Source organism: Tenrec ecaudatus, chromosome 1, assembly GCF_050624435.1.
Source record: "Tenrec ecaudatus isolate mTenEca1 chromosome 1, mTenEca1.hap1, whole genome shotgun sequence".
Taxonomy (NCBI): Eukaryota; Metazoa; Chordata; class Mammalia; order Afrosoricida; family Tenrecidae; genus Tenrec; species Tenrec ecaudatus.
The window spans coordinates 4304670-4330483 of record NC_134530.1 but is presented as its reverse complement, the minus strand read 5'-3'; the positions used below and the strand labels follow the sequence as shown (position 1 = coordinate 4330483).

The window sequence follows — 25814 nt, the reverse complement described above, 5'->3', positions numbered from 1 at the left end:
CATTTGTACATTCATAGCCCTCATCGTTCTCAAAACATGTGCTTTCTACCTAAGCTCCTGGCATCAGCTCCTTACTTTTCCCCTCCCTCCCCGTTCCCACTCCCTCATGAACCCTTGATAATTTACAAATTATTATTTTGTCATATCTTATACTGTCCGACGTCTCCCTTCACCCACTTTTCTGTTGTTCATCCCCCAGGGAGGTGGTTATTTCTAGATCCTTGTAATCAGTTCCCCCTTTCCAACCTACCTCCCTATACCCTCGCAGTATCGCCACTCACACCACTGGTCCTGAAGGAATCATCCACCCTGGATTCCCTGTGTTTCCAGTTCCTATCTGTACCAGTGTACATCCTCTGGTCTAGCCAGATTAGTAATTGGGATCATGGTAGTGGGGAGAGGTTAGGGGAAGCATTTAGGAACTAGAGGAAAGTTGTATGTTTCATCGTTGCTTCATCACACCCTGACTGGCTCGTCTCCTCCCTGAGACCCTTCTGTAAGGGGGATGTCCAGTGGCCTACAGATGGGCTCTGGGTCTCTACTTGCACTCCCCCCTCATTCACTATGATATGATTTTTTTGTTCTGATGATGCCTGATACCTTTTTCCTTCGACACCTCGTGATCGCACAGGCTGGTGTGCTTCTTCCATGTGGGCTTTGTTGCTTCTGAGCTAGATGGCCACTTGTTTACCTTGGACCTTCCTCTTTTTGCTGCCCCTGTTCTATCCCAAGCATGATGCCTTTCTCCAGGAAACGGTCTTTCCTGACAATGTGTCCCAAGTTTTTGAGATGAAGGCTCGCCATCCTTGTTTCTAAGGAGCACCTTGGCGACACTTCTTCCAAGATAGACCTGTTTGTCCACGGTGTGACTCCCTGGCACCCAAGATTACAACATGAATTGAGAGTGGGATTCCCTGGTAATAAAAAAGGTTAACACACTCAGCTGCTGAGAGGTTTGTGGTTTGAGTCTACCCAGAGTACCTCAGAAGAAAGGCCTGGTAATCTACTGCCAAACGATTGCCTGTTGGAAACCCCGTGGAGGTAGTTCTCCTCTGACATGGGTGGATGGCATAGGTAGGAGTTGTGGCTGGTGGTAAGCACTGGGTATAGGCTGTCCTTGAAGGTGGCAGAGCCATGTGCTGCCCTTCTGTTCCAGTCCCTGACTGGATCTGGCATGGCCTCAGGGTGCTCTTTGGGCTTCTGTGGGGTATCAGCACACCAGGGTCATGCCTGCAGGGGAGCCAACGCCTTTGAGTTGGCCTGGTGCAGACGCAAACTGGGGCATCCAGGCAGGGCTGCTGCATGTGTACCCGTCTCTGCGGATGCCCCACCTGGGCAGTTCCAAACTGCTGCTTTCCCAGAGCGAGTCTCTGAAGCTGAGTCCTTGTGAAAGCAGACAGCCTCATCTTGCTCTTGAGAAGCATCTGGTGGGTTCAAACCACTGACCTTGCCATTGTTAGCAGCTTGATGTTTCCCTAAAGGGTCCATTTCCCGGGGTGGGAGGTGCGAGAGGGGAATAACCTTCCTTGGGAAGTGGACAGATGTGGAAGAGACCAGGTGGAGAAACTGGCTTCCTGCCCTGATGTTTCCACTGAGTGGAGGAGTCTGGTTTTGGAGCAGGCTTTTGGACTTGCCCTGGAATCTGCGCCCTGCCAGGAGGAAGGGGCCCTGCTGCCAGGCCGTGAGTGGCTTTTGCAGCGGCTGAAGGAGTTGTCGGGGCTTAAGTAGTTGGTGCTGGTTTGGGTTTCTATGTGTATGGATTTGATTGATTGCCACTCTAAGCCATCCGGTGACTCATTCAGAGAAGCCAGGGGTCATGACCTCAATCAGACAGCAAGATTGCAGTTATTATCACAAAACGGCATTTATTAAGTTTATTGCTCCTCCTGTCCCTCTACCTCTCTTCACCCTCCCTCCCTTCTTGCTTTCCTCCCCTCACCTCAGCCTGCCTTCCTTCCACTTTAAACCTGAGACCTGTTGTTCATACCAGTGCTCCTGTAGCGTCTTGGTGGGACAGACTCTGGCCTCATTCTTGGTTCCTTTCCCTGAAAGTGGGTGAGGTGTAGCATGGGAGCTGTGAGCATCCCATGAGGCTGGCAGTCGCCACCTGGGACCAGGATGTCCTGATTCCTGGCCAGTGTGCCTGCAGTGCTGCCCCACCCCCATCTCATTGAGGCTGGTGAGTTGCCAGGAGGCTCAACAGCTTTCAGCAGAACTCCCAGACTCAGGTGGACTAGGAAGAAAGACCTGGCATCTATTTCCAGAACCCCCTGTGTGGGTTGCTGTGAGTCTCTGGCCAACTCTATGGTAGCTAATACCACATGCCACCCCCGGGATGGGTCCCCACTGTGCCCTTGGACCGGAAGCTTGGTTTTTAGTGCAGTGGGCAGTTTTCTGGTGTAGTGGGTTATGTGTTGGGCTGCTAACCATCAGCTGATCCGGGGATGAAAAATGAGGCTTTCTGTTCCTTTAAAGAGCTACACTCTCAGAACCCTGTTCTGTAGGGTCACTCTGAGTCAGAATTGACCTGATGGCCGTGCATTCACTTTGGTCAGTGTAAATTGCTTTGGGGGCAAATTGCTGTCCTCATTGCCTTTGTATGAGTGTGTTCTGACTTCCACAGCTGTCCCTGCTGACCAGGCCTGGGGCCCGCTGGGACTGAAGCCCTGTGTAGCTGCTTGCTCATTGGGACTGTGCCTGGGTTGTGTGGTTTGTTAGCTGGAGCCTCAGTGTTTGACTAGTAGGTAAGGTGGGGGACAGATCTCACAATTCCAGAAAGGCTGGGCTTGGCCCAGGTTGACCCCCAACAGTCAGAAGGTAGCAGTACCCTGTGGGTGCTTGGAGAGTTGTTCACCTTCAAGGTTGCCTCTTGGTGGCTTTGAGAGGGAATGGGTCCTCCCTTCTGTAGGATCATGCTCCTTCTCAGCGGCTGGAAGAGGAGCCCAGAGTCCCCTGTAGCCAGCGTCCCGGAGGCCCCCTTCCCCATGTGAGCTGGGCTCCTGGGAGCAGGAGGGAGAAGGAATGAGTGGCGTCCAGTAACTCAGTTCCTTCAACTGCTCCCCAGAAGGGTGGCTATTTTGGGGGTACCTGACCTGAGAGGAGAAGGCACGGCAGGGGGGGGTGGGGCAGTCCAGTGACCTGTCTGCTTCCTGTCAGCATCTCCAGGACCCAGCTGGGGAGACCATGATCTCCAACACCATTCAAGGTTAAACTCAGCATCCAGGTCTTAGTGCATGAAACCGTTGGAGCAGGATTTCCAGCTGGCAGCTGTGGGTTGGAGCTCCACCCCTGGGGGAGCAGTTGGAGGGGGGGGCGGGATCAAGAGATGCAGGCTCTGCATTGTCCCAGAGGATGATCCCAGGATGCTCCCGAGAGCCCAGCCCAGTGACATTTCCACAAGACTCTCATCTTGAATTTGAAGCCTTTCATGGAGGATAGAGAGGGTGTCACCATCTTGCAGGAACACAGGTCCCCAGGATGTTTGTTTCTACCTCTGCTTCTCAGGGCAAACTTGGAGTGAGCTCCCCCATAGCCTTGGACAGAGGCCAAGCCCCTGCCATCCTCTGGGCCTCGAAGGTCCCCATTAGGTCCCCATTGGCTGTCTTTGTATCCTAAAATCGTAACTAGAAATGGGCCCCCCAAAGTCCAAACAACACCCAACAACAGGCCAGAAAGCTGACAAAAGAAATGCTGCCCGTGAGCACCACATCGCCGCCTGGCCGGCCTGGCTGGGGGGCGGGCGAGCGGCGCGCCAGGAGGCCCTGGACCGGGAGCCCTCGCCTTACCTGGGCGGGTGAGCAGCCGCGGCTGAGTACCTCTGCGCGGCCACAGAGCGCGCATTGATGGCGGCGCGGCCTCGCGGGGAGGTGTGAGCACTCCGAGTGGCCGCGGGCGCCGTGTGCCAGGGAGGCGGCCAGCCGCGGGCAGGAAGGATGCAGATGGTGGGCCGCCCGCCCCCTCCGCACACCCCCCACCCGCGCCCCTTTCCCCAGGGGCGGCTGCAGCCCCCCCGGAACAATGTCATTTTTTGTGCATGAATGAAAGTGGGCCTGGCGTTTGAATGTCTTTCAGCAGCGTGACAGAGGCAGTCAGAGGTCAGCGCCTGCTTTTAGCTCCAGTTCCGCTGGTCCCTGTTTCCTGGGGCGCCGAATAGGCAGCGGCGGGGGAGCCCCACTTTGGCATTCGTATTCAGATGAAGATAGTTCTCTCACCGCTGGGGCGGGAGCCGGAGCCCAGCGGGCTGGAGGGGCGGGGTTTCAGCCCTCGCTGGGACCCTCTGGTTGCGTGGATGGGCCAGGAAAAGGCAACCTCTCTGAGGCCCAGGCCTGGCGGGGGCGGGGGCGCGGTTGGGATGTGTGCTATTGTCCCCTGCAGATGAGGTCCTTGGAGGGGGGACGCTGCAGCCACCCAGCAGTCTCATCCCCTCTTCTTCACTGGGCCTCCTGGCTCTCCCGCATTAGAGCTGATGAAACAAGTAGTGGGTTGATAGGTCAATAAACTGAATCCGGTTTCTTAACGAAATGGGGGTAAAAAACAACAAATGTTGCCTGTGGGGCTCAGGTGGAAGGCCGGTGTTTTGAGAATGATGATGGCAACGAATGTACATATGTTCTTGACACATTGGATGTATGTATGGATTGTGATAAGAATTGTACGAGCCCCCAATAAAATGATTTAAAAAAAAAAGAAAGAAATGCTGCCTGTGACCTTGCCTTAGTTGGAGCTGGGCTTCCAGACAGGCTGCTCCGTGCTGCCATGGAGACAGCAGCTGTCAGGGCCCAAGTTCAAGGACACATTCTCTTTGTGTCTGCTGCGGCTTGTTGTGTTAGGGGGCTTTGTAAAGAGGCAGGCCCTGACACTTGGGCACACTGGGGCTGACATCTGCCCTGACCCTTTGGTTAGCTAGAAGACAGGCCTATGAAGTGAACAGTCACACCAGGGAGATAGCTGCTCCTCAGATCCCTCAATCACTTGAAATCAGGAGGATAGATAGTGCTTGCCCTAGGATGCAGTTCCGTGGGGGGGAGGGGCGGGGCAGGGAGGAGGGAAACTGAATTCCTGGGGGACGTGGGCCGAGTGCCATTGTTGAGGGGGCTGAATGTCACGACACACAAAGTATGAAACTGCTGGACATGAAACGAATGTGCTCTGTAAGCTTTCACGTCAAATCACAATAAAATGTTTTTTTAAAAAAATAGTGGCCTCTCTGGTGGTACAAATGGTGACTGAAAGGTTGGCAGTTCTAGTCTCCCAGAAGCACTTTGGAAGAAAGACCTGGCCACCCCTTGAGAAAAGTCAGCTATTGATAACCCTCTTGGGCATAGTTTTCCCCTTTGGGTCAGTGCACTGACCCCTGGCCCCCACACCCTACCCTGTAGGTCACATCCGAGTCTCAGGTCCATGGCTTAGTGCCCATGACCCAACACCAGATTTCTGGTTTGCTTTTTTTGAATGGTTGCAATGTTTTGAAATTGAGCGATTTTACTCAAACCCTGGCTGCTGGCAGCCCTCCAACTGGAGCTGCAGGCTCACCCCCTCTGTGCGTTGCCACTCTCCTGCCCTTGCTTTATGCCCGTGCCATCCTGAGAGGTAAGGTGCCCATTTCACAGGCGAGTGAGTAAACGGGCCTGGGAACCAAGAAAGCAGCTCTCCTGCTTGGGACCTCGAGGTGAGCAGAGGTGGGCCTGAGAACCAAGAGCTTGGGTCCCGGGTCCCACAAGCCCTTTCCTGCATGAGCTTCCCAGTTCCTGACCCAATGGATGCCCACAGGCCCCCGATTTCTGCAGAGCTCTTCCCATCCTGAGCCTGGCTTCTTTGCTTCTGTGTATGATTCAGTGACACTGATGAGGTTCTTCACATTGTGCGACCTTTCTCCCCACTTCTGTCCTCAGAGTCCTGAGGACAGTGGTGCACTGTCACATGGGCCACCATGGTGGGTCGGAACCAACAGCCATGACCCAACAACCCCCGCAGCTTCACAGGGCCCCACCTAGTCTGCCTTTCTGAGCCCCCACCTCAGTGTTCTCCCTGTTTCTTGGGGGTCTCTGGTGGTGCATACTATTAAGTGCTTGACTGCTAACTGAAGGGTGAACATTTTGAATCCACCTGAGGAGTCTCAGAGGAAAGGCCTGGCATTCTGCTTTTGAAAACCCAGCAGGCCACCAAGTCAGGGTCTGTGGTGGTTGTCGATCCCCAGTGTCCATGTGTGATAAGTCACCACACACAGACCCTGCAGCAACAAGGCCCAGCTCCCCTACCCAGTTCTGAAGGTAGAGGTCCAAGACCAGGCCCCCTGAGCCCAGTCCAGGAGCGGGCAGTTTGGAGGCTCCAGGAGAATCAGCTTTCTGATGTCCCCACCATCTGAAGGTCACCTGCATTCCTAGGATTTCGGCTGCACCACATCAGTCTCCCCTTCTCCCTGGTCTCAGCTTCCACGGCTCCTCCCTCCTCTTCAGAACCTTCTGCCATCGCCTTGATTCCAGCACAGCCACCCTGCGGGACAGGCTTCCCCAGGCTGTGCATCACCTCTTCCTCCCACAGAGGGACCAGTGGGTTCAAACTGCTGACCTTTTGTTTAGTAGCCCAGGGTTGCAATCACTGGGCGCCCAGGGCTCTGGTCTCCCTGTCAGACCCCGGGGTGGACCAAATGGTTTGCATTCAACTATTAACCTAAAGGTCGGCCGTGGGCACCCACCTTGCTGCACTGCTGGAGAAAGGCCTGGTGATCAGCTTCTGTAAAGATTCCAGAACACCAAACCTGTTGCCATTGGAGTCAACTCTGTCTCATAGCAGCCATAGAGATTATAGCCCAGAAAGCCCCGTGGAGAACATGGCTGTGTATGGGTTCATGGAAGCCGGATCCACCTCGGCGGCAGAGAGAGAGTGTGTGTGTCCTCACCCACATAGCCCCATCTGCCAAGTGAGGTGACACGTTCACAGCATTGAGGGCTCTTATTCTGCTGACCCCTCTTGCCCCATGACAGCCCAGGTTACCCTGCCCACCATGCCTCATAGCCCTTTGCCTGCTCCTCACTGCGCCCCTTCTCCCCCAGACCAGTCAACAGCTTTCCAGAAATCAGACAGTGAAAACCAATCACGCAACAGCACAGGACCAGGACCCATCACCTCTCAGTCCCGTTCACAGTCATAGCCAGTCATAGCCGTAGGTGGGCCTCGGGAACATCCTGTGGCTGCTTCCTGCCCCGCACTTGCCTTGCTTTCAGCTTGACAGGCAAAATCTCAGACTTCTGCAGAAGAGATGGTCCCCAGCCCTCACCTTCCTGACATCCCCACCCCCACCCTATGTCTAGTGCTTCACCTCCCTGTTCTGGCAAAGCCCACCTCCCACTGAGGAACTAGATCCTGCCCCCTCTGGGCTGCTGGGGAGCTGTGTCAGGCCCTGTAAAGACCTCAGGTGTTTGAAGGTGTTTACATCTTACTCTCCCTTGTCTTCCATCTACAGCCAGGAGTCCTGGCAGGGCACAGACAGTGCCCATGAGGATGGTGACTTGAGTCTCCCAGTGGCACTTTGGGAGAAAGGCCTAGCAATCTGCCCACAGCTTGTTTCCTCCTGTTCTGGGTACCTGGCAACTGGCCAAAAAGTCGACAGCTGGAACCCACCCAGGGGCTCCCTGGAAGAAAGACCTGGTGGTCTGCTCCCATAAGGACATCCGCCTGGAAACCCAGGGGCAGTCCGACCCCCTCACAGGGGTCCCAGAGTCAGAATGGGCTCACTCCCCTGGAGTCAGTTCCTACTCAGGGCAGGGTAGAGCGCGCCTGGGGTTTGCAAGGCTGTGACTATGGGAGTGAGCAGCCTCATGATGGATGTTCAGGGTCAGTCCGCTGCCTTGCATCCATTGCTGTCCTTGATTGTGGGACCCCACGACCCCTGTCCCCTCACCTCTGCTTCATCTGCACAGCTGTTTTCTCCAATATGCCAGTGTTGCTGAAGGACTTCAGCTCAGACCTTGAATTCCTTTTCTGTTCAGGCCACACTCCCTTGTTACTGTCACCCAGACCGGAGGCTTCAAACTGCCCTGTGTCCGTCTCTTCGCCTGGAGCATCAGAGGAAGGAGGGAGTCAGGACCAGGAGGTAGGGTGGGTACGTGTGCTCAATCAGCTCCATGAATGACTGCCGCTGCCTTAACCATGAGCGCAGAGGAACTAGATGGTAGCCGGCTGCCATGACTGCACACAGTGATCAAGGATGCTGTAGTGGGATCCTGAACCAAAGGAGGGAATGCAGAAGAGAATCTTACATTCTCAAAACCCAGATGTTGAGGAGTCCTCGAGACGATGAACCCCAGAACAGTGGCCCTGAGGTCATGATTAAACCTTCAACCAAATAATCTAAATCTGCTCTCTCTAAGCTTCCATCTAATTAATGTAAAAAAACACGTTTTTAAAAAACACCCTAATAACCTGGGCCAGATATTAGGGTATCCAGTTGACAGCTGCGAAGACAGTTGTTCCAACCTGTCTTGAGCACTCTGGTCTTAGGAAAAACCACTGCATTCTGTTGGACCTACTGTGGTGGCTGGCATGCTGGAAGCTATGTCATCAGTGTTTCAAATCCCAGCAGGCTCACTGGCAGCAATAGCATGGGGCTACATCTGACCCCTTCCAGTTCCCAAGGCCAGTTGCTACAAGTCAGAGGTCAGACATACCTCCATCCTCCATCTCTTGTCACTCCATTCCCACACCACCCATCCTCCCAGGGCACTCAGCTTCTGTGACTGTGATCGATAATCCATCCCAGTGGGCCTCACACAACTCTGAGGCCATCATTGTTGGGTTTATTAGGGAAGTAAACAGGTCAAAATTCAGGTGAGAAATGCTCAGGATACAGTTGTCCAGTCAGGACAGCAGCTTCTCCGCTGTGCCCCTCAGGCAGGCCTCTCTGACCCTCAGCACTTGCCCTGGCCTCTGCCTGCTCTGGCACTGTTCCATACTCTCTTAGCATAGTCGATGAGGGTCCAAAGGGCATGCCATTCCTCTGTAAGCTTCAACTAAAGCTTTAACGCCGTGCGTGAGCAAACAGCCCCCTTCCCCATTAAGTGCCCAGTGGCAGCCCACTCCACAAGCCAGCCTCCTGCCCCAAAGCACTCAGCTTTACTTGCTTTCTGGGCTCTGTCTTGTGCTCTGACTCTTAGTGTCTCCGTACATCAAAACTGCCCCCTGCATGAAGGAGGTTCAATGTGCAGGGATCAGAAGGTCCACTCCTGGCTCTTCTCTTTTGCTGTATGAGACCCTTCCTGCTGCTGAGAGGACCAATTTGATGGCAATCGCAATCAAACCTGTCAGCAATCCAGTCGGTATCTTCTCCCCACCTTCCTACCCACACGTTTTATAATTCACTGCATTGCCATCACTCGTGGTGAACAGACTAGGAAGGACTAGGTGGTACCTTTCTGAGGGCTTCAGCCACTGAAAACGAACAGAACATTGTCTGATACAGGGTGAGAAGGTGAGTTAAAACATGGCTGAGGAGGTGCTTCCTCCTCCAAGTAGAGTCAGTCCTGATGACACGGACGGAGCAAAGCTTCCTCGGCCTTCGTTTACTGATGGGGCACGACTCAAGAAGAAAGAGCTGTAAACATCCATTCATAACTAGAAAGTGGGAGTCTAAGAAAAGCGTCACAGAGTAAGTGGAAGGCATAAAGATCAAGAGCCTGGGCATTAGTGAACTGAAATGGACTAGTATTGGCCATTTTGAGCCAGACGATCGCATGGCTGACTGCTCAAACTCATTGCCTCTGAGTTGATGCTGACTCTTAGTGACCCTGTAGGACAGAGTAGCGGTGTCTCGCTGAGTTTCCAAGACTGTCACTCATTATGGGAGGAGAAAGCCCCATCCTCTGCTGGGAATGACAAATGACAGAGGAATGGAGTCACATTCATCATCCAAAAGAACACCCCAAGCTCCCTCGAGGTACATGCTGCCTGTGATAGGACATGTCTGTCCACCTACATGGAACCCCAACACTTGTCTTTCGGTTGGCCCTACCATGGCGGCATGTGTGGTATGGTGCTGAAAGCTGTGGTCATCGGTGTTGCAAATACCAGCAGGGTCACCCAAGGTGGTCAGGCTTCAGTGGAGCGTACAGACTCCGAAGGAATAGGCTGTCCCCATCGGAGGGATTAGCCACTGAACCCTGAGGAAAAACATTGGGGGAACACGCGCAGCACATCTCAAGCTGGAAGAACGGAAGAAAGAAAGTCAAGCTTTGAGTTGCAACGTTGAATGATGCAGGAAACATCGAATGGACTGTACCACACACAGTGGGTCGGCGTTCAACCATTTTAAGAGGCAGCATGTGATCAAGAAGCAATGGTATTGAAGGAAGAAGTCCTACTTGCACTGAAGGCATTGGCCACAAACCAGGCTCCGGGAACTGTTGGACACCAAGTGAAACGTTCCCACGAGCTGATGAAGCCTTGGAAGAGCTCACTCGTCAGCGCCAGGAAGTTTATAAGATTGCTGTTCGGTCATTCAAGAAGAGGTCTATATTTGTGCCCATTTCAAAGAAAGGTGGCTCAACCGAACAGGGAAGTTATCTGACAAAAGCATTAATAGTGTATGCAAATAAGAATTTTGCTGAAGGCAGTCAGGGTGTGATGTAGTACCGATGAAGAACACAGCTTTCCCCCAGATCCTGGATGCTTCCTCCTGCCAACTACCATGATCCGAATTCTACTTTGCAGGACTGGATAGGGCAGAGGTTGTACACTGGTGCATATGGGAGCTAGAGGCACAGGGAATCCAGGGTGGATGATACCTTCAGGACCAGGGGTGTGAGGAGCGATGCTGGGAGAGTGGAGGGTGAGTGGGTTGGAAAGGGGGAACTGATTACAAGGATCCACATGTGACCTCCTCCCTGGGAGATGGACGCAGAGAAGGGGGGAAAGGGAGACTCCGGACAGGGCATAACAATCTGTAAATTATCAAGGGCTCATGAGGGAGGGGGGAGCGGGGAGGGAGGGGACAAAAAAAAGCGGACCTGATGCAAAGGGCTTAAGTGGAGAGCAAATGCTTTGAAAATGATTAGGGCAAAGAATGTACGGATGTGCTTTATACAATTGATGTATGCATATGTATGGATTGTGATAAGAGTTGTATGAGCCCCTAATAAAATGTAAAAAGAAAAAGAATTTTGCTGAAGGTAAGTCAACAAACGCTACAGCAGTACATCATCAGCTATCAGAAATTCTAGCTGGAATCAGAAGAGGCCATAGCACGAGGAATGTGGTTGCTGACGTCAGGTGAATGTTGGCTGAAAGCAGAGAATACCTGAAAAAACGTTTGCTTGTTTATTATTGGGTGTGTGCCAACGCATTGATTGGACTGTGGACCATCACAAACTCTGGGTAGCCTGAAGAAGAGTGAGAATTGTAGAACACTCCATTATGCTCACGTGAAACCTGTACTTGGGCCCTCTCCGGGGCCTGGAGCGTGCGGAGAGAACAACCCATGTGGTGGAAGCAGAGCGGGATTGTGAGGATTTAGATGATAAGGGTAGCAACCAAAAAGATGAGAACTAAGTAAGCGAACCCAGGAACCATTGCACAAGTTTCTTTTTCTAAGGCTCCACTTCATGACTTACTCTGCCTCCACTCGGTCGGTCGGTATCGTGCCCGCAGACCACGCTGCCACTTTCCTCCCGCTCGTCCTTTCACTAAGTTAGGTCGATAACGGTGACCCGCTTCCTTCCCATTTTCTAAGCTAAGACCAGAAGTGTTGAATTTAAGCTGTTCTCCCTTTAAGAGAAGTTTGGTAGCCACCAAAGAAGGCGGTTCAGGCAGTTTGGTCAGTGGTCACAGGAGTGCTCCCATTCTCCGTCTGCGCAGTACTTAACCGTCACCATGTTGAGCAGAAGGGCAAAGACCAAGGCCACCAAGAAGCGCCCTCAGCGTGCAACATCCAGTGTGTTTGCCATGTTTGACCAGTCACAGATTCAGGAGTTCAAAGGGGCCTTCAACATGATGGACCAGAATCGCGATGGCTTCATCAACAAGGAGGATTTGCATGATGTGTTTGCCTCCCTAGGTGAAACTTCAACTGGTAAGTATGTGGACGCCATGATGAACGAAGCTCCAGGCCCATCAATTTCACCATGTTCCTTACGATGTGTGGGGAGAAGCTAACAGGACAGATCCGGAAGGTGTCCTCAGAAATGCTTTTGCCTGTTTCCGTGAAGAAGCAGCTGGCACCATTCAGGAAGATTACCTGAGAGAGCTCTGACGACCATGGGCGATCGCTTCTCGGGTGAGGAAGTGGATGAGCTGTACAGAGAAGCACCCACTGGCAAAAGGGAACTGCAACTACATCAAGTTCATGCACGTCCTTAAACACGGAGCGAAAGACAAGGATGACTGAATGAACTTCAGATTCCAGCCAAACCTTCCTTGTTGCCATTTTGGGTATTTCCGAGATGTTCCCGTAGAGCTTATTGCATGCCCTGAGCTTGACCGCTTCTGCTTTCTTGTTGTGTTTATTCTCAGCCATTTGGGGCACGTGCATCGCTGTCATCAGACTGGAAATGGGACTTTGTAAAAGTAGAACTGGGAAAAGGATCAATGCCTTATCAAAGCCTAAGGAAAATATTCTCATTTTTTTCCAATTTACTGGATTTTAACTTTTTTTTTTTTGGAAATAAAAACTTTGGAAAAAAAGAAACCCATCCTTAGACCAAGAGGCAGGTGTGTAAACACAACGGCATGGAGTCCTGCATGGTTTACAAAGTCAGGTAAGGTGTGCATCACGAGTGTATCTTGTCTCTACTGTTCCATCCGTATGCTGCTCAAGACATCCGAGGAGCTTGACGATATGAAGAAGAAGGAAGCATCAGAGTTGGAGGAAGGCTCGTTAACAAGTGGCAATATGTAGATGCCACAACCTTGCTTGCTGAAAGTGAGGAGCACTTGAAGCGTTGCTCATGAAACGACTGTAGCCTTCAGTCTGGATGCAACTCAGCGTGAAGAAAACCAAAATTCCCACAACTGGATCAACAGGCAGAATCATGTCAAACGGAGTGCAGATTGAAGTTGTCAAGGGTTTCCTTTTGGTCGGGTCCACCACTCATGGAAGCAGCAGTCAGAAACCAAATGACACATTGCGATGGGCCGATCTGCACAAAACCTCTTTAAAGTGTTGACAGCAAGGACGTCACTTTGCGGACTGAGGTGCACCTGACACAAGCCATGGTGTTTTCAGTTGACTCATATGCATGTGAAAGTTGGACAGTGAGTAAAGAAGACAGCATTTGAACAATGATGTTGGCAAAGAATGGCGAAAGTACTATGGACTGCCAGCAGAACAAATTTGTCTCGGAAGAAGTACAGCCAGAATGCTCCCTGTAAGTGAGGAAGTCAGGATTTCTCATGCACTTTGACATGCTGTCAGAGAAACCAGCCCTTGGAGAAAGACATCAAGCTTGGGAGAGGAGAGGGGCAGCGGAGAAGAGGAAGAAGACCTTGGACGAGATGGATGGACTCAGTGGCTGCAGCAGTGGGCTCAGCGTAACGATTGTGAGGGTGGGGCGGGACTGCTCAGTGTTTCGCTCTGTCTCGTACATAAGGTCCCTTGAGTCGGAACTGCCTCGACAGCACCTAGTGACACCGACAACTATATGTCAACTCAGATGATGACCTAGAAACCGCAGGAAGCAGTGGGCCCATGTTCCTGAGGGAGGAAGGATTCAGAAAAGGAGGGTGAGAATAGGTGCACAGCTCCCTCCCTCACTGCCCTGGCACCGATGCCGACTCACAGCGAGCCTATAAGGCAGGAGGGACTGCCCCTGTGGGTGTCCACGGCTGTAGCTCCTTATGGAGTGGAAAGCCCATCTTTCCCCCAAAGAACAGCTGCTATTTTCAAACTGCTCACCTTGAGGCTAGCTGCCCAACTTGTAACCACTGTGCCAGCAGGGCTCCGAGCAGAGTGTCATAATGCCGCCGAGTGCCACACAGAGAAGCTGTTGAAAAGATGGGCTCTGCTGCACATCTTCTCAACCACTACAACAAAAAGTAAACTCGTGCAATTACTGGTAAGCAGCTGCAAAAAGCCATGGAGTGGAAATGTTCTACAGAGACGGGAGATCCAGAACAGGCGAGTCCGCCGGTACAGAAAGGGGCTTGGAAAGGTGCCCTGGTGGTGCAATGGGTTAATCTTTGGACTGCTAACACTGAGTTGGTAGTTCAAACCCAATAGCCACTCGGAGGGAGAAAGATGAGGCTGTCTGCTCCAGTAAAGATTGTGAGAGTCTCAGAAACTGTGGAGGGTCCAAATCAACTGATGACAGTAGCTGTGGGTAGAAGTTGGGAAGAGGGGAGATAGGGAATGAGGATGGGGAATGAGTGGAGCTTCCAGACCCGGACTAGGAAGAAAGACCTGGTGATCCCTTCTAAAAATCCACCACTAAAAGCCCTATGGGTCATAGCAGTGCAGTCTACTGCCAGTCCTGGTGCTGGGGTGAGACAGGACAGCGTTTGGCTCTCGAGTGTGGAATTGAGATGGGTCAGCCACCTCCACAGCAGCCAACATCAACCGACATGTACAGGGGAAGGGTGGCTGCAGACACGCGCTGTGGAAGGGTCAGATGTGGCCCCTGGGGGAAGCAGAGCAGAGCATGTCTTGCTGTTGAGACCACCTTAAGCAGTGAACTAAAGGCAGGGCCTTGTGTAGGGTCATGGTACCATGGGCTTCAGAAAGCTCATGGGAAAATCCCACGATCTTTTTTTTTTTTCTTAATCTTTTCATCTTATTTTCCCTGGAGCTTTTTTTTTTTTTTTTTGAGTTTTATTTGTAATTTTTTTTTTTTTAATTTTAACAACCCTGGAGCTTTTTTAAGCCCTCACTCGTAGCCTACTCTTGGGTCATAGGGCCTTCCTGGTCCACAGATCCCCACACATGCCTGTAAAGCACGGGGACTCCAGTCTCAACAGATGTGTTGCAGATGCAGGTTCCTGGGGTCCCAGTCGTGCTCCAGCGGGGTGGTGCTGTCCACCAGGTGGTCACCCCTCGTCCCAGACTGCCTAACCTGGGTCTGGGCCCAGAGGAAATGAGCGGCAGGTTTCCAGGGCCATCGGCTGCAGCTGTTTATCCGCATCTTACAAGGAGCCAGCAGAACACACTGCTTTCAAAGAGATGCCTCCTGTTTGCCCAAGTGGGTCCCAGACGATAGATGACCAGTGGTGACCTCCCCATAGTGGGACCCCAAGGAAAGCAGGGGCACCCATGTGTGTCACCAGAGGAGAACCGTAAGACTAACATTTCAGAGGCGATCATCAGGCTGTTCTTCCAAGGTGCCCCTGAGTGGACTTGAACTTAGCCGATTTTTTGTGAGCTACCATGCATGTGAACTACCAGCACTATCAGGAACTTCAGGTTAACTCCATCCCAGAACCTGGGGCCCCTCAACTGGCTTCCTGATCAACATGCTCCTCCCCACCCAGGGCACTGCTGATGTGAAAGTTGGACAGTGAATAAAGAAGACAGCATTTGAACTATGATGTTGGCAAAGAATGGCGAAAGTACCACGGACTGCCAGAAGAACAAATTTGTCTCGAAAGAAGACACTCAGGGGTGGGCATCCTGGGCACTGTGGGGTATTGAGCAGCATCCCTAGCCTCTACCCACTATGTCGGTAGTACACCCTGCCAAGTCATGACACCCACAAATGTCCCCAGACCTCACCTAGTATGCCCTGGGGGCAGAACTGCCCCAGGTGAGGACCCTTGGGTTAATGGGCTTCCACGGACCCCTAAGACTGTCTCCTGTGATTATCCACACACTGAGGTGCCCTGGCTGACCCAAACGAAATCAAACTCACTGCTATCAAGTTGATGCCAACTCACAGCGACCCTATAGGACAAGTTAGAACTGCCCCCGTGGGTTTCCAAGACTAACTTTACAGGAGTAGAAAGCCCTGTCTTTCTCCCACAGATCACCTGGTGGTTTTGAACTGCTGACCTTGGAGATTGCAGCCCACCTATTATGCCACCAAGGCTCCCAGCTGTCTTACCCAGTGGGGTTTTATTCTGGTGGACCAGGTCAGCAGGAATGCAAACCCAGTTACTGTCTAAATCATCCATCTAAATAATCCAGCTCTGCTGAAACAAAGGCCGGATCCTTCTCTGGGGTGGGGTGCCTTGGGCACTGTGGGGCGTCAAGCAACATCTCGGGTCTCCATACAGGTAACACACCCTCCTTTAACAACCTAGACTATATCCAAACATGGCCAGTGTCCCCTGGGGGCAGAATCACCCCAGCCCCTGGTCACCCCATGTCACCCTTTGTCTCCAGACACTTATGGTCAGTGGGGTCAGACACTCCTCTCACCGATCATCCCATTTGTCCATGAGGAAGCAGGTGCAGGGCATCATTCCTCTCTGGGGACAAGTAATGCTCCCTGGGGTGCAAGTGACCACCACACCCCCAAGTCTCCTCATCCCACGCTGTACAGAACTTGTTAAGTGGGAAGCTGATTTGCGCTGTAAACTCACACACAAAAGTACAGCAAAATAGAGGCGACGTTGAGGCAATTGTTTACTTATCAAGTCAAGGCGTGGGGAACCCTAGCTAGGCTCCCAGTGCGTCGGGATTGACTCAACAGCAATGGGTTGGCTTGGGTTGGCTCATTCACACCTCTAATGATAAACCAAATTCACTGCCATCGAGTGGACTCCCACTCCTGGCAAACCATAGGCAGGGTAGAACTGCCCCTGTAGGTTTCCAAGACAAACTCTTCACAGGAGTAGAAAGCCTTATCCTCCTCCTGCAGAGAGGCTGGTGGTTCGGAACTGCGGACCTTGCAGATTGCAGCCCAACCTGTAGCCCCTACGCCACCAGGGCGCTCCTCACTGTGATGAGACGTGCCAACTAAGAAAGGTGGGTGGTAAGTGCAGGTCACCGTCCCGTGACTGCCGTGCACTAAGCCAGCCCCAGCGTGACGGGGAACCATTCCTGCAGTGCAAGTTCTGCTTGCAACTCAGAGGTGACTGTTGGCTCCTGTGTTTCTCTGTGGCTCTAGCACCCAGCCGCCGACAGCCTTCCCCCACCCAGCCAGCGGGGCCAGCTACAGCGCACCGTCCACTTCCGGGATGACCCCCACTGTGACTGCAGCGTTTCCCCCGGCCACCCCACCCCGCCCGGTCTCCCCTGTGGGGTACAGCGGGTACCAGCCCCACACCAGCCAAGAATTTGGCTACAGCATCCGGGCCCAGGAGCCCATGCCCGTGGCTACAGCAGCCTACCAGGTATCTGCCTGTCTACTCTGACACGAGGCTTGGGGTTCCTGGAGAGTGGGGCCGGCTGCAGTGGAAGAGGGCGGAGGGGTTTCCGGAGAGGCCCCTTCTCCCAGGCCGGTCACCCAGACACCCCAAACTTCACGGCCATTAGAGCGCCCCCCCCACGGGTTTTCAAGACTGTTCATCTTTCCAGGAGCAGCCGGACTCCCCCTTATTCCACAGAGCAGCTGGTAGATCTGAACTGCTGATCTGGTGGTTAGAAGCCTAACCCACAGCACCACCAGGGGTGAACAGAAATCAGTGGCATTAGAATTGCCCCACTAGGGTTTGTCTTGTGTCCCCCCAAAAACAATGTGTGTGAACCCTGACCTTTAGGCCTGTGGACAGAGGAGCTCTAGTGGCATAGTGGGTACTTGGGCTGCAATTCACATGGGCAGCAGTTCAAAACCACCATCTACTTGGTGGCAGCAAGACGGGCTTTCTGTTCCTGTAGAGGTGTAGTCCTCTGCCCTGTAGGTTGCTGTGAGTCAGCACCGACCCGGCAGGGAGGGAGTGGGCCTGGTTAAGCATAAGATTAAATCAAGTACAAACCCACTGTAAGCAAGTAGATTGCACCCAGGGACCCTGTGAATCTACAGCCTCAAAAATGCCTGTGACCGTTCTGCTGTGTCACCTGCAGACCAGGGAGTCCATGGAGCAGAATTTTCTTTGTTCCACTCCTGGCGCCCTGACAGTGTGGGGTGTGCCCTCAGCTGGTCCCTGTTGAGATGGAAAGGGAGATGAGGCCCGGAAGCGTGGGAGCACTGAGAGGGAAGGTGGGGGTCGCCAAGGGACCAGGAAAAAAGCTGCAGAGAGACAAGGACCTTCCCCCAGAGCCACAGTGAGCCAGCTTCCCCTAGAGCCGGCCCCAGAATACAGGCTTCTGGCCTCCATCTGGGAGAAAGGAAGTGTCTGTTCAGGAAAGTTTGGTCCTTCTGTTACAGTAGTGAGGAGGGACCCACACATGCCCCCTAGGGGGGCCATGACCTACCCTGGGAGGCACGTCCACCGGGGGGCAAGCCTATTCTGGGAGGCCCTCCCACCCACTGCACTCTGGGCAGCTTCACCACACTGCAGGGAGCAGCAGACCCCCCCAGACTGAGCTCACTGCCAGCCAGTCAGTTCCACCTCTTAGCGCCCCAGACAGCACTACAGGCCGTGACAGCACAGGGATCTGAGGGGCCGTCAACTGTCCACAGCCCTAGTCCCCCTCCGCAGGCTCCCAGAGAGCCGTTCCCCCAGCGGGACAGGGTCCAACTCTGTTCCCTTCCCATGCCTCCCAATCCCCCAGTACCACCCTATCCCCCTCCCGCCCTCTACACTCCTCAGCTGAATGTGGCCCACCCCCTTGCTCACCCTGCCTCCCTGTGTAAGCCCCTAATCAAATCCGTATCCCAGTCTCCTCAGCTGCCCCACCAGAGTAAGCATGTCGTTCACCGGGTGTGGGAGGAAGAGGGCGGAGTTTATCTCAGTTCCCCAAGTCAAATTCAGTCAGGGTGGAGAGACTTCCATCTGGAGGCCCTAGGGATGGGTCCCGGTCCCTCTCATTCTGTAGCCTCGGGTGTTGCATGGTGCCTGGCTGAATGCCTGCGTGCCTGGACTTGTAGCAGGTCCAGTACAGCGCAGGACTCAACACACAGACACAGGGCTCAGTGCATGTGGACATGAAAGAGGAAATGAGTGTGTGTGCAGGGCAGGGCTCAGTGCATACGGATGTGAGTGAGTGACCATGTGCCAAGCAGGGCTTAGTATATCTGACTGTGAGTCAGTGCATGGGTGAGCGCTGGCCTGCAGACCGCACTGTCCTCTTGCTCTGACTCTTGGTATCTCTCTTGGACTCTGGGTCACAGGACAGTTACAACTATGGGCCAACGGCAGCCAGCGGCTACGAAGGCCATCGATATACCCAGCCTGCAGCCAGCCACCTGCCACACAGTGCCACTGACTCTCTCTACCAGGCAGGTGAGTTCCCCAGCTGTGAAAAACCATGTGTGGACATTGTAGACCCACCAGGAGTCACGGATAGTGTGCAAAGGCCCAGTGGTTGACTGCAAAGGCTGGAGGTTCAAGTCTACCCAGGGGTCCCTGGAAGAAAGGCCTGGCAGTGTACTTCTAGAAAATCTAAAAATGGGGGTTGGGTAGACAGACGCCTCAGTCTGGCCCCAGCCCCTGCACCACATGTCACTGGCATGGTGCTAGGAGGCTAACTGGATTTCCGTGGAGCTTCCAGATGGAATGGATGAGGTGACTTCTGAGACTCAGCAGTGAGAACCATGTGGCTCAGTGTCCTGCCCACAGCCCCTCTGGGGATGGCCCAGGGCCGTCAGACATTGGTCCTGGGTGCTTGGGCCACCTTGAGTGGGTTTGGCAGGCAGCAGGGGCTGGTTGCTGAGGTTGAAGTACGGGCTGGGAGTGAGGGGAAGATTGTTCCGTGCCAGGTCGCCAGGAGCTGGTGGCACCATGTAGGGGGATGGCAGAGGGAGAAGCAAGCTAAGAGTTCTTTAGGGGTGCCCAGGACAGGAGGGTACAGCCCAGTTCTCCCCCCTCCCCCCTAAGCACCCAGAAGAGGAAGGAGCTAGGTGCAGATAGAAGTCGTGAACACAGGTCTCAGAGCCACTGCCCCAGGCTCGGCCAGCACAGACCAGCCTCTCCATATGGGGCTCGGGGCAGAGGACAGCTTGACGCCCAATCTCCAGCCAGGTCGTGAAGGCTGTGTTTGTGCCCTAGGTATTAAAGAAGGCGACAGCCAGACCCAGCCCGGAGGGACACCTCCCAGCTGCACCTATCCCACCGGGATGAGCGGCCCGACGGCAGCTTCGGCCCTGGCAGCACCAGCATACACCCTGACCTCGTACAGCGTGCCCACTGCCCCCTACTCCGGTACGAAGAGACCAGCCCGGGCTGTGTTGGGGCCCCAGGGCCGTGCACACAGTGAACACGCTGGGCGGCTGACCAGAAGGCCAGCAGTCGGAATCACGGAGAAAGGCCTGGCTGCAGCGCCCGTGAAGACGATAGTTCCACTCTCATGTGGGCTCCCTAGGGGTCGGACTCGACTCCCAGGCACCTAACCCCACCCTCAACCCCACCTGGGGTACCTGGTGTTCTACTCCCCCAAACTCAGCCCTGAAATCCCCAGGGAACATAGCTCTTCGCCAAGGGGGAAACTGCAAGTAGCAGCAGCTGGTCCCTTTGGGAAGGGATGGAGTGACCCCCACCCCCGCCACCGCCGGCCTGCACAGTCCGTTTCTGCTTCCCAGGGTCCAGCTACTCCGCCTACGAGGGATCGGCGTACTCATCCGCCGCCGGGCAGTATTATCCGCCGACACCCACCCCGCAGACGCAGTCCCAGGCGCCCACCCCATCCGCGCTGCCGGCACCCCCGCCGCCTCCCCCACTCCCGCCCCTGTCCTCGCAGTGGGCTGCTTCCGGGAACAGCCCCGACACTGGGCCCGGCGCTGCCGCCGCAGCCGCCGTTGTCGTCCAGGGCTTCTCCAAGAAGCCGTCCAAAGCCAGAAGCAGCCCCAGGCCGCCGCCACTGCACTACTGCGAGGTCTGCAGGATCAGCTGTGCCGGGCCCCAGGTCAGCCCTGCCCCTCAGGTCTGCTGTGTGTGTGCGCGCGCGTGTGTCACTGCCTGCCCTGGGTGAGGGGCCCTGCCTCCGGGGACACAGTGAGCAGAGGCGGCCGATGTGGCCCCAACGCGGCCGGGAAGGGTGGCTGCGTCTAATTGAGTGCCATTGAAGCTGGGCCACGGGGATGGAGAGATGCTGAACGCTCTGTGGAAGGCGTGGAGAGAGACGTGTGTGTGGGATACTAACGGGGTCTCCCTGCACGCAGCTGTGAGACAGAGTCGCCGCAAGTGACCAGGCGGGCATTACTGTGGTGGTCAAGCCAGGAGCAAGCAGGGACTAGACTCGCCCAGGCCAACTCCCAGGAAAAGGGCATTGGCAGTGTTAGACAGGAAGCAGAGGGGATTCTGAATATGTCACATGTCACAGGGGTGGCCATGAATATGCATTAGGGTGGGGACCGAGCCTTGACAGCCTATGGCTCCTGGGGCCCCTCACTTTTAATGTCTTTGAAATTGATCTGGTTACGTCTTCCCAGCGATTTTGGCTTCCTTGACCAAAGTACTTTTGTTCCAGGTCAACTCACGGTTGTGAGTGTCCGTTCCAAGCATGTGCGGGCAGCCAGGTCTGCTCACAGGTGACGCTCGCTCGCTGTGAAGGGCCACTTTCCCAGGAGGAGAGGGCTCAAAAAGGACCGATCCTCGGTCACCAGGAAGGAAGGCCACGTGCATTGTGGGCAGTAGTTTGAGGCATGTGTGCCCTCTGGCATGCCGTGACAGCACCTCATACCCTAAGGGGAGGCGCCTTGGGCAGCTGTGGAGTTTGCCACGTGACACGGGGCCGACAGGGTGGGCGTGGTCTCTAGGGCATCTGCGTCTGTGTGTCTACGCCTTTCTGCACGTCTGCGTGCACCATGTGTTTGTAGCTTGTCGCTGTAGGAATGGAGGAAACACAGGCTGGCTTGAGACACGGCAGGCATGCTAGACTGTGCTGACGAGTTCTTTTTTTTCTCTGAAAAGATGAGATGTCCAGCTGTGTCCCTCCCCTCACCACCTGGACCCAGAACTGGCCTGGGATGAGGGGGGGGGGACCCACAGCAACACCTGAATCAGCAGGCTGAGGGGGGCTGGGCCCTGGCACCCACACTGGACCCCCACTTGACAGCAGAAGAAGAGCCCTGCATTCCTCTCCCTCATCCCCCTCCCGGCCTTGAGCCACCACTTCCCTGAGTCCCCTAGAACCTTCTAGTGCATCTTTCCCTGTGGAGAGAGCGCTCAATAGCACCTTCTCTTCACAAGACCTGATATTTTTAAAGAGGAAATTTCTAAAGAAAGAGCCCCCTGGGAGGTGCAAATAGTGGTTAGAGCGCCAGGCCCACCTGGAGGTGCCGCTGAAGAAAGGCCTGGTGACCTGTGCACACACAGAGCCAACAGCTGGAAACCGTGTGGAGCCAGACCCAGGACAGGGTGATGGGCTCTGGCCGAGGCTCTCGGCTCTCAGTGCACACGGACTCACTCTTCATGTGGTCCGGTCGTGTGTGCTCTGACAAGTATATCATGTCAGGGGTCCCTCTCTGTGCCTGTTGCCCTGGGCATCCGGCCAAGCAGAAAGCTTAGTGTCTGTCTTGGCACTTCTAGTGGCTGGGCTGAGTATCACCCCTCAGAGTCCAGACATCGTGGTGTCACATGGCAAATGTACAAAAGAGGCACCTCTCAGCCTGTGCATGTACGTGGTATGTGTGTGTGTGTGTATGCATATCATTGTGTCTACTGTGTATACACGGTGTAGGTATATGTAGTATATTTGAGTGTATCTGTATGCATGTACGTGTCTGTTTTTATGTTTGTGAGTGTGACTGCACATATCTTTATGGCATGTGGGCCTGTGTGCGTGTGCACATGTAGCACGAGTGCCTGTGTTGTGTTTGTACATGTATGTTTACGAATGCAGGCCTGTGTGTGTGTGCTGTGTGCATGGATGTGTGTGTGTGCACGGATGTATGCCGTGCGTGCGTGTGTGCGTGCGCCTGTGTTCTGTGTACACAGCCGTATCCCTGTGGGGTCGCAGGCATGGGACCCTGGATGGCTGTCCCACAGCCCTCCGCCCCCCCCCCCCCCCCGCTGTGGGGACGCACTCGCGTGTGCATAGCCGCCTGGTCGTGAAGATCCGCGTCCATGCAGACCTCACTGCGGCTGGATGCTGCTGGCGCCTCTGCCTTCTCGCTGGATACCTCTCATGCAGTTTTGGCTTTTTGGCTTTGCCCCATCTGTGATAAGCACGCTTGACGCCGCGGGCCGTGGAGGCGCCCCTTGCCCCGAAGGGCCAGCAGAGGGAGCCACTGCACCCGGAGCTCGGGAGCCAATGGCGTGGGAAGGCAGGCCTGCCGCTTGCAGAATCCCCTGCACCCCGTTTCTTTTGGATCGCGCACCTGATACCTGCTTGCCACGGGAAGCATGACAGCACAGATGACAACATAGCCGGCATCTGCTCTCCATATGTGCTCGGCGGACACCAGAAAAAGACTCCCCCAAGCGCCGGAAGCAGAGCGGTCACTGAGAGCTACGGTGCGCCTGACGGCAGCCGGGGGTTTGCACGGCCTCCCAGCTGGGCCCTGAGTAAGGAAGACTAGAGGAGAGCTGAGGCAGAGAACGAGGTGCTGGCAGGAACAGCCCCAACAGACGAGTCTGTCTTGGAAGCCGTCCGGCCAGAGTACTCCTTCGGGCCAAGGACGGCGACTTCGTCTCAAATACGTTGAGCATGGTGTCAGGAGAGGCCAGTCCCTGGAGAGGGCGGGGCAGCGGAGAGAGGAAGGCCCTCCAGGAGATGGGCAGTGACGAGGACGGCACAGGAGCGACGGGCAGTGGGTGTGCGCGGGGTGGCTAGAAGTAGAAGCAGCCCACCTGAGAGGCGTCCGGAGGGTGCAGTTGGTGACTGGCCGTTTGAGTCCACTCCGCCGGGCCTTGGAAGAAAGGCCTGGCCCTCTGGATCCCAAAGAAGTGGCGTGTGTTGTGTGTCTGTGTACATGTATGTTTCTACAGATGTAGGCCTATGTATGTGTGTGCCTCTAAGCATGGGTGCCTGTGTGTGTGCACACGTGTGTGCGTCTGTGTTCAGTGGTACCCAGCTGTATGCCTGTGAGGTCACAGGCATGGGACCCTGCATGGCTGTTCCACACTGCTGGCACTGTCGGGACACACTCACGTGTTCATAGCCACTTGGTCGTGACGAGAACCCTTTGAGAGCCACAGGGCCCCCACGGGTCAGAATGACTCTTGCAACTCTGGCACCCCAGTCACTGCCAGCCCGGGACAGAGACACTGCCCACGCCCCAGAGAGGCTGCGCAGCTTGTCCCAGGAATGGGGCTGCAGAGCTCGCCCGGGCTCTCCCCATCCACAGACGCACGCCCGGGAATCCCTCTGTCCAAGATAATTGACCATCGCCACTTAGTGTGCCAGCTTCCTGACTCCTCTTGCCTAACACGTGTGTGTACTTACCACAGCACTTCTGTGACATGGGCTCGGGCTGCAGAAGCTGACAGAGAACACGGGACAGTAACTCACCCCACCCCTCCACCCCCCACCCCCATGGCCTCATTTTCCTCCCTAAAACCACTCAGTACCCTGCGTGTTTCCCACAATGCGGTGACACTAGGGGTTCAGCCCAGCCCCTGCCCCTGCCAAGTGTGTGGGCCGTGGTTGGAAGGTTCTACGAACCAAGTCGGGCAGTTTCTGGGTCGGACCCCGGCGGTGTCCCTGGCCCTTTTCTGAGACGGAAGTGTCCCCGCCTCGGACCTCCCTCAGACCGCTCCTGGCTTCCGAGGAGGTCAAGCTCTGCTAGCTGAGAAGTGTACTTCCCAGCACCCCCCTCCCCACTGTCCAGGCTTGCAGGCAGGCCCTTGGGCAGTGCTTGCTTGCTTTAGTGCTTTGGTTTAACAGGCATGGTTTCCTATGGGACTGTCCACACACATCCTGATTCTACGTCTCGTTGCCCACCCTCACAGTGCCAGACGCCCTCACTTCCTCCCTGCGTTCCTGTTTCCATCCCTCCCCCCTCCCACCCTCTGCCCCTCGGTAGGCACTGCCCTTTTGATCTGAAGTGGCCGGTGGTGCTCATCTGGTCATTGCTTCCTTAAGAAGCCCAGTCTATTTCCAGCAAAGGGAGGAACCCAGACTTGAACCATGGGCCCATGAGCCGGTTTCAGGAAGATAAAGTGATCCTGGGGACATTGGGCCCATCTCCCTCCTGAGCCCTTCAGGGGGGCTGGGGCCACCCACCTGTCACAACAGGTCCATTCTCTGCCGCAGACCTACCGGGACCACCTGGAAGGGCAGAAGCACAAGAAGAAGGAGGCGGCTCAGAGGTCAGGCGGCCAGCCTGACGGCAACCCGAGGGGCACGCCGGCACCACTGCGCTGTGACCTGTGTGCCATCTCCTGCACCGGGGCAGATGCCTACGCAGCCCACATCCGGGGCGCCAAGCACCAGAAGGTAGGTAGGCGGCCTTCCCTGGGCCGGGCACCTCTCCTCAAGAAGCAATGTGCCTCCTTGCCCCACCCCCCAGGCCCACTGCACCAGGGGACCCAGGGGTGCAACGGTGGTACACTCACCTGCTCACTACCCAGCAGCCTCACGGAAGAAAGGCCTGGCAACCCCTCCATAAAGAGGGGAGCTCAGGAAGCGGTTCTGCGGTGTCGCTCTGTCACAGACATGGGGGCTCTGAGCCAGCACTGCCTGAGCCCCAGAGAAGAGCCTCCCAGGGACCCAACCCACCGCCATCGAGTCGGTCCCGACTCACAGAGGCCCTGGAGACACAGTGGGTAACGTTGCACTGCTAACTGCAAGGTCAGCAGTTAAAAACTACTAGTCACACTGTGGGAGAAAGATGAGGCTTTCTGTTTCTGTAAGAGCGGCAGTCTTCTCAGAAACCCACAGGGCCGGTCTGCCCTGCCCTCTAGGCTCACCG

At 55.0% G+C, this 25814-nt stretch overlaps 1 protein-coding gene and 1 pseudogene across 2 annotated transcripts in view; both read left to right on the top strand.

Annotated features, from left to right (window-relative positions):
- Positions 1-25814, top strand: part of ZFR2 (zinc finger RNA binding protein 2) — a 47767-nt gene that overhangs the window by 2531 nt on the left and 19422 nt on the right. Inside the window, exons 2-7 of one of the 2 annotated variants that reach the window (XM_075545065.1) lie at positions 16779-16885; positions 17028-17253; positions 19134-19245; positions 20011-20163; positions 20541-20863; positions 25157-25339. In XM_075545065.1, the coding sequence (XP_075401180.1) occupies positions 17098-17253; positions 19134-19245; positions 20011-20163; positions 20541-20863; positions 25157-25339 (927 nt within the window). In that variant the 5' untranslated portion in view covers positions 16779-16885; positions 17028-17097. The remainder of the gene's footprint in view (positions 1-16778; positions 16886-17027; positions 17254-19133; positions 19246-20010; positions 20164-20540; positions 20864-25156; positions 25340-25814) is intronic. The other variant, XM_075545064.1, reaches the window with a different exon arrangement.
- Positions 11628-12376, top strand: LOC142430474 (myosin regulatory light chain 2, smooth muscle minor isoform-like; annotated as a pseudogene).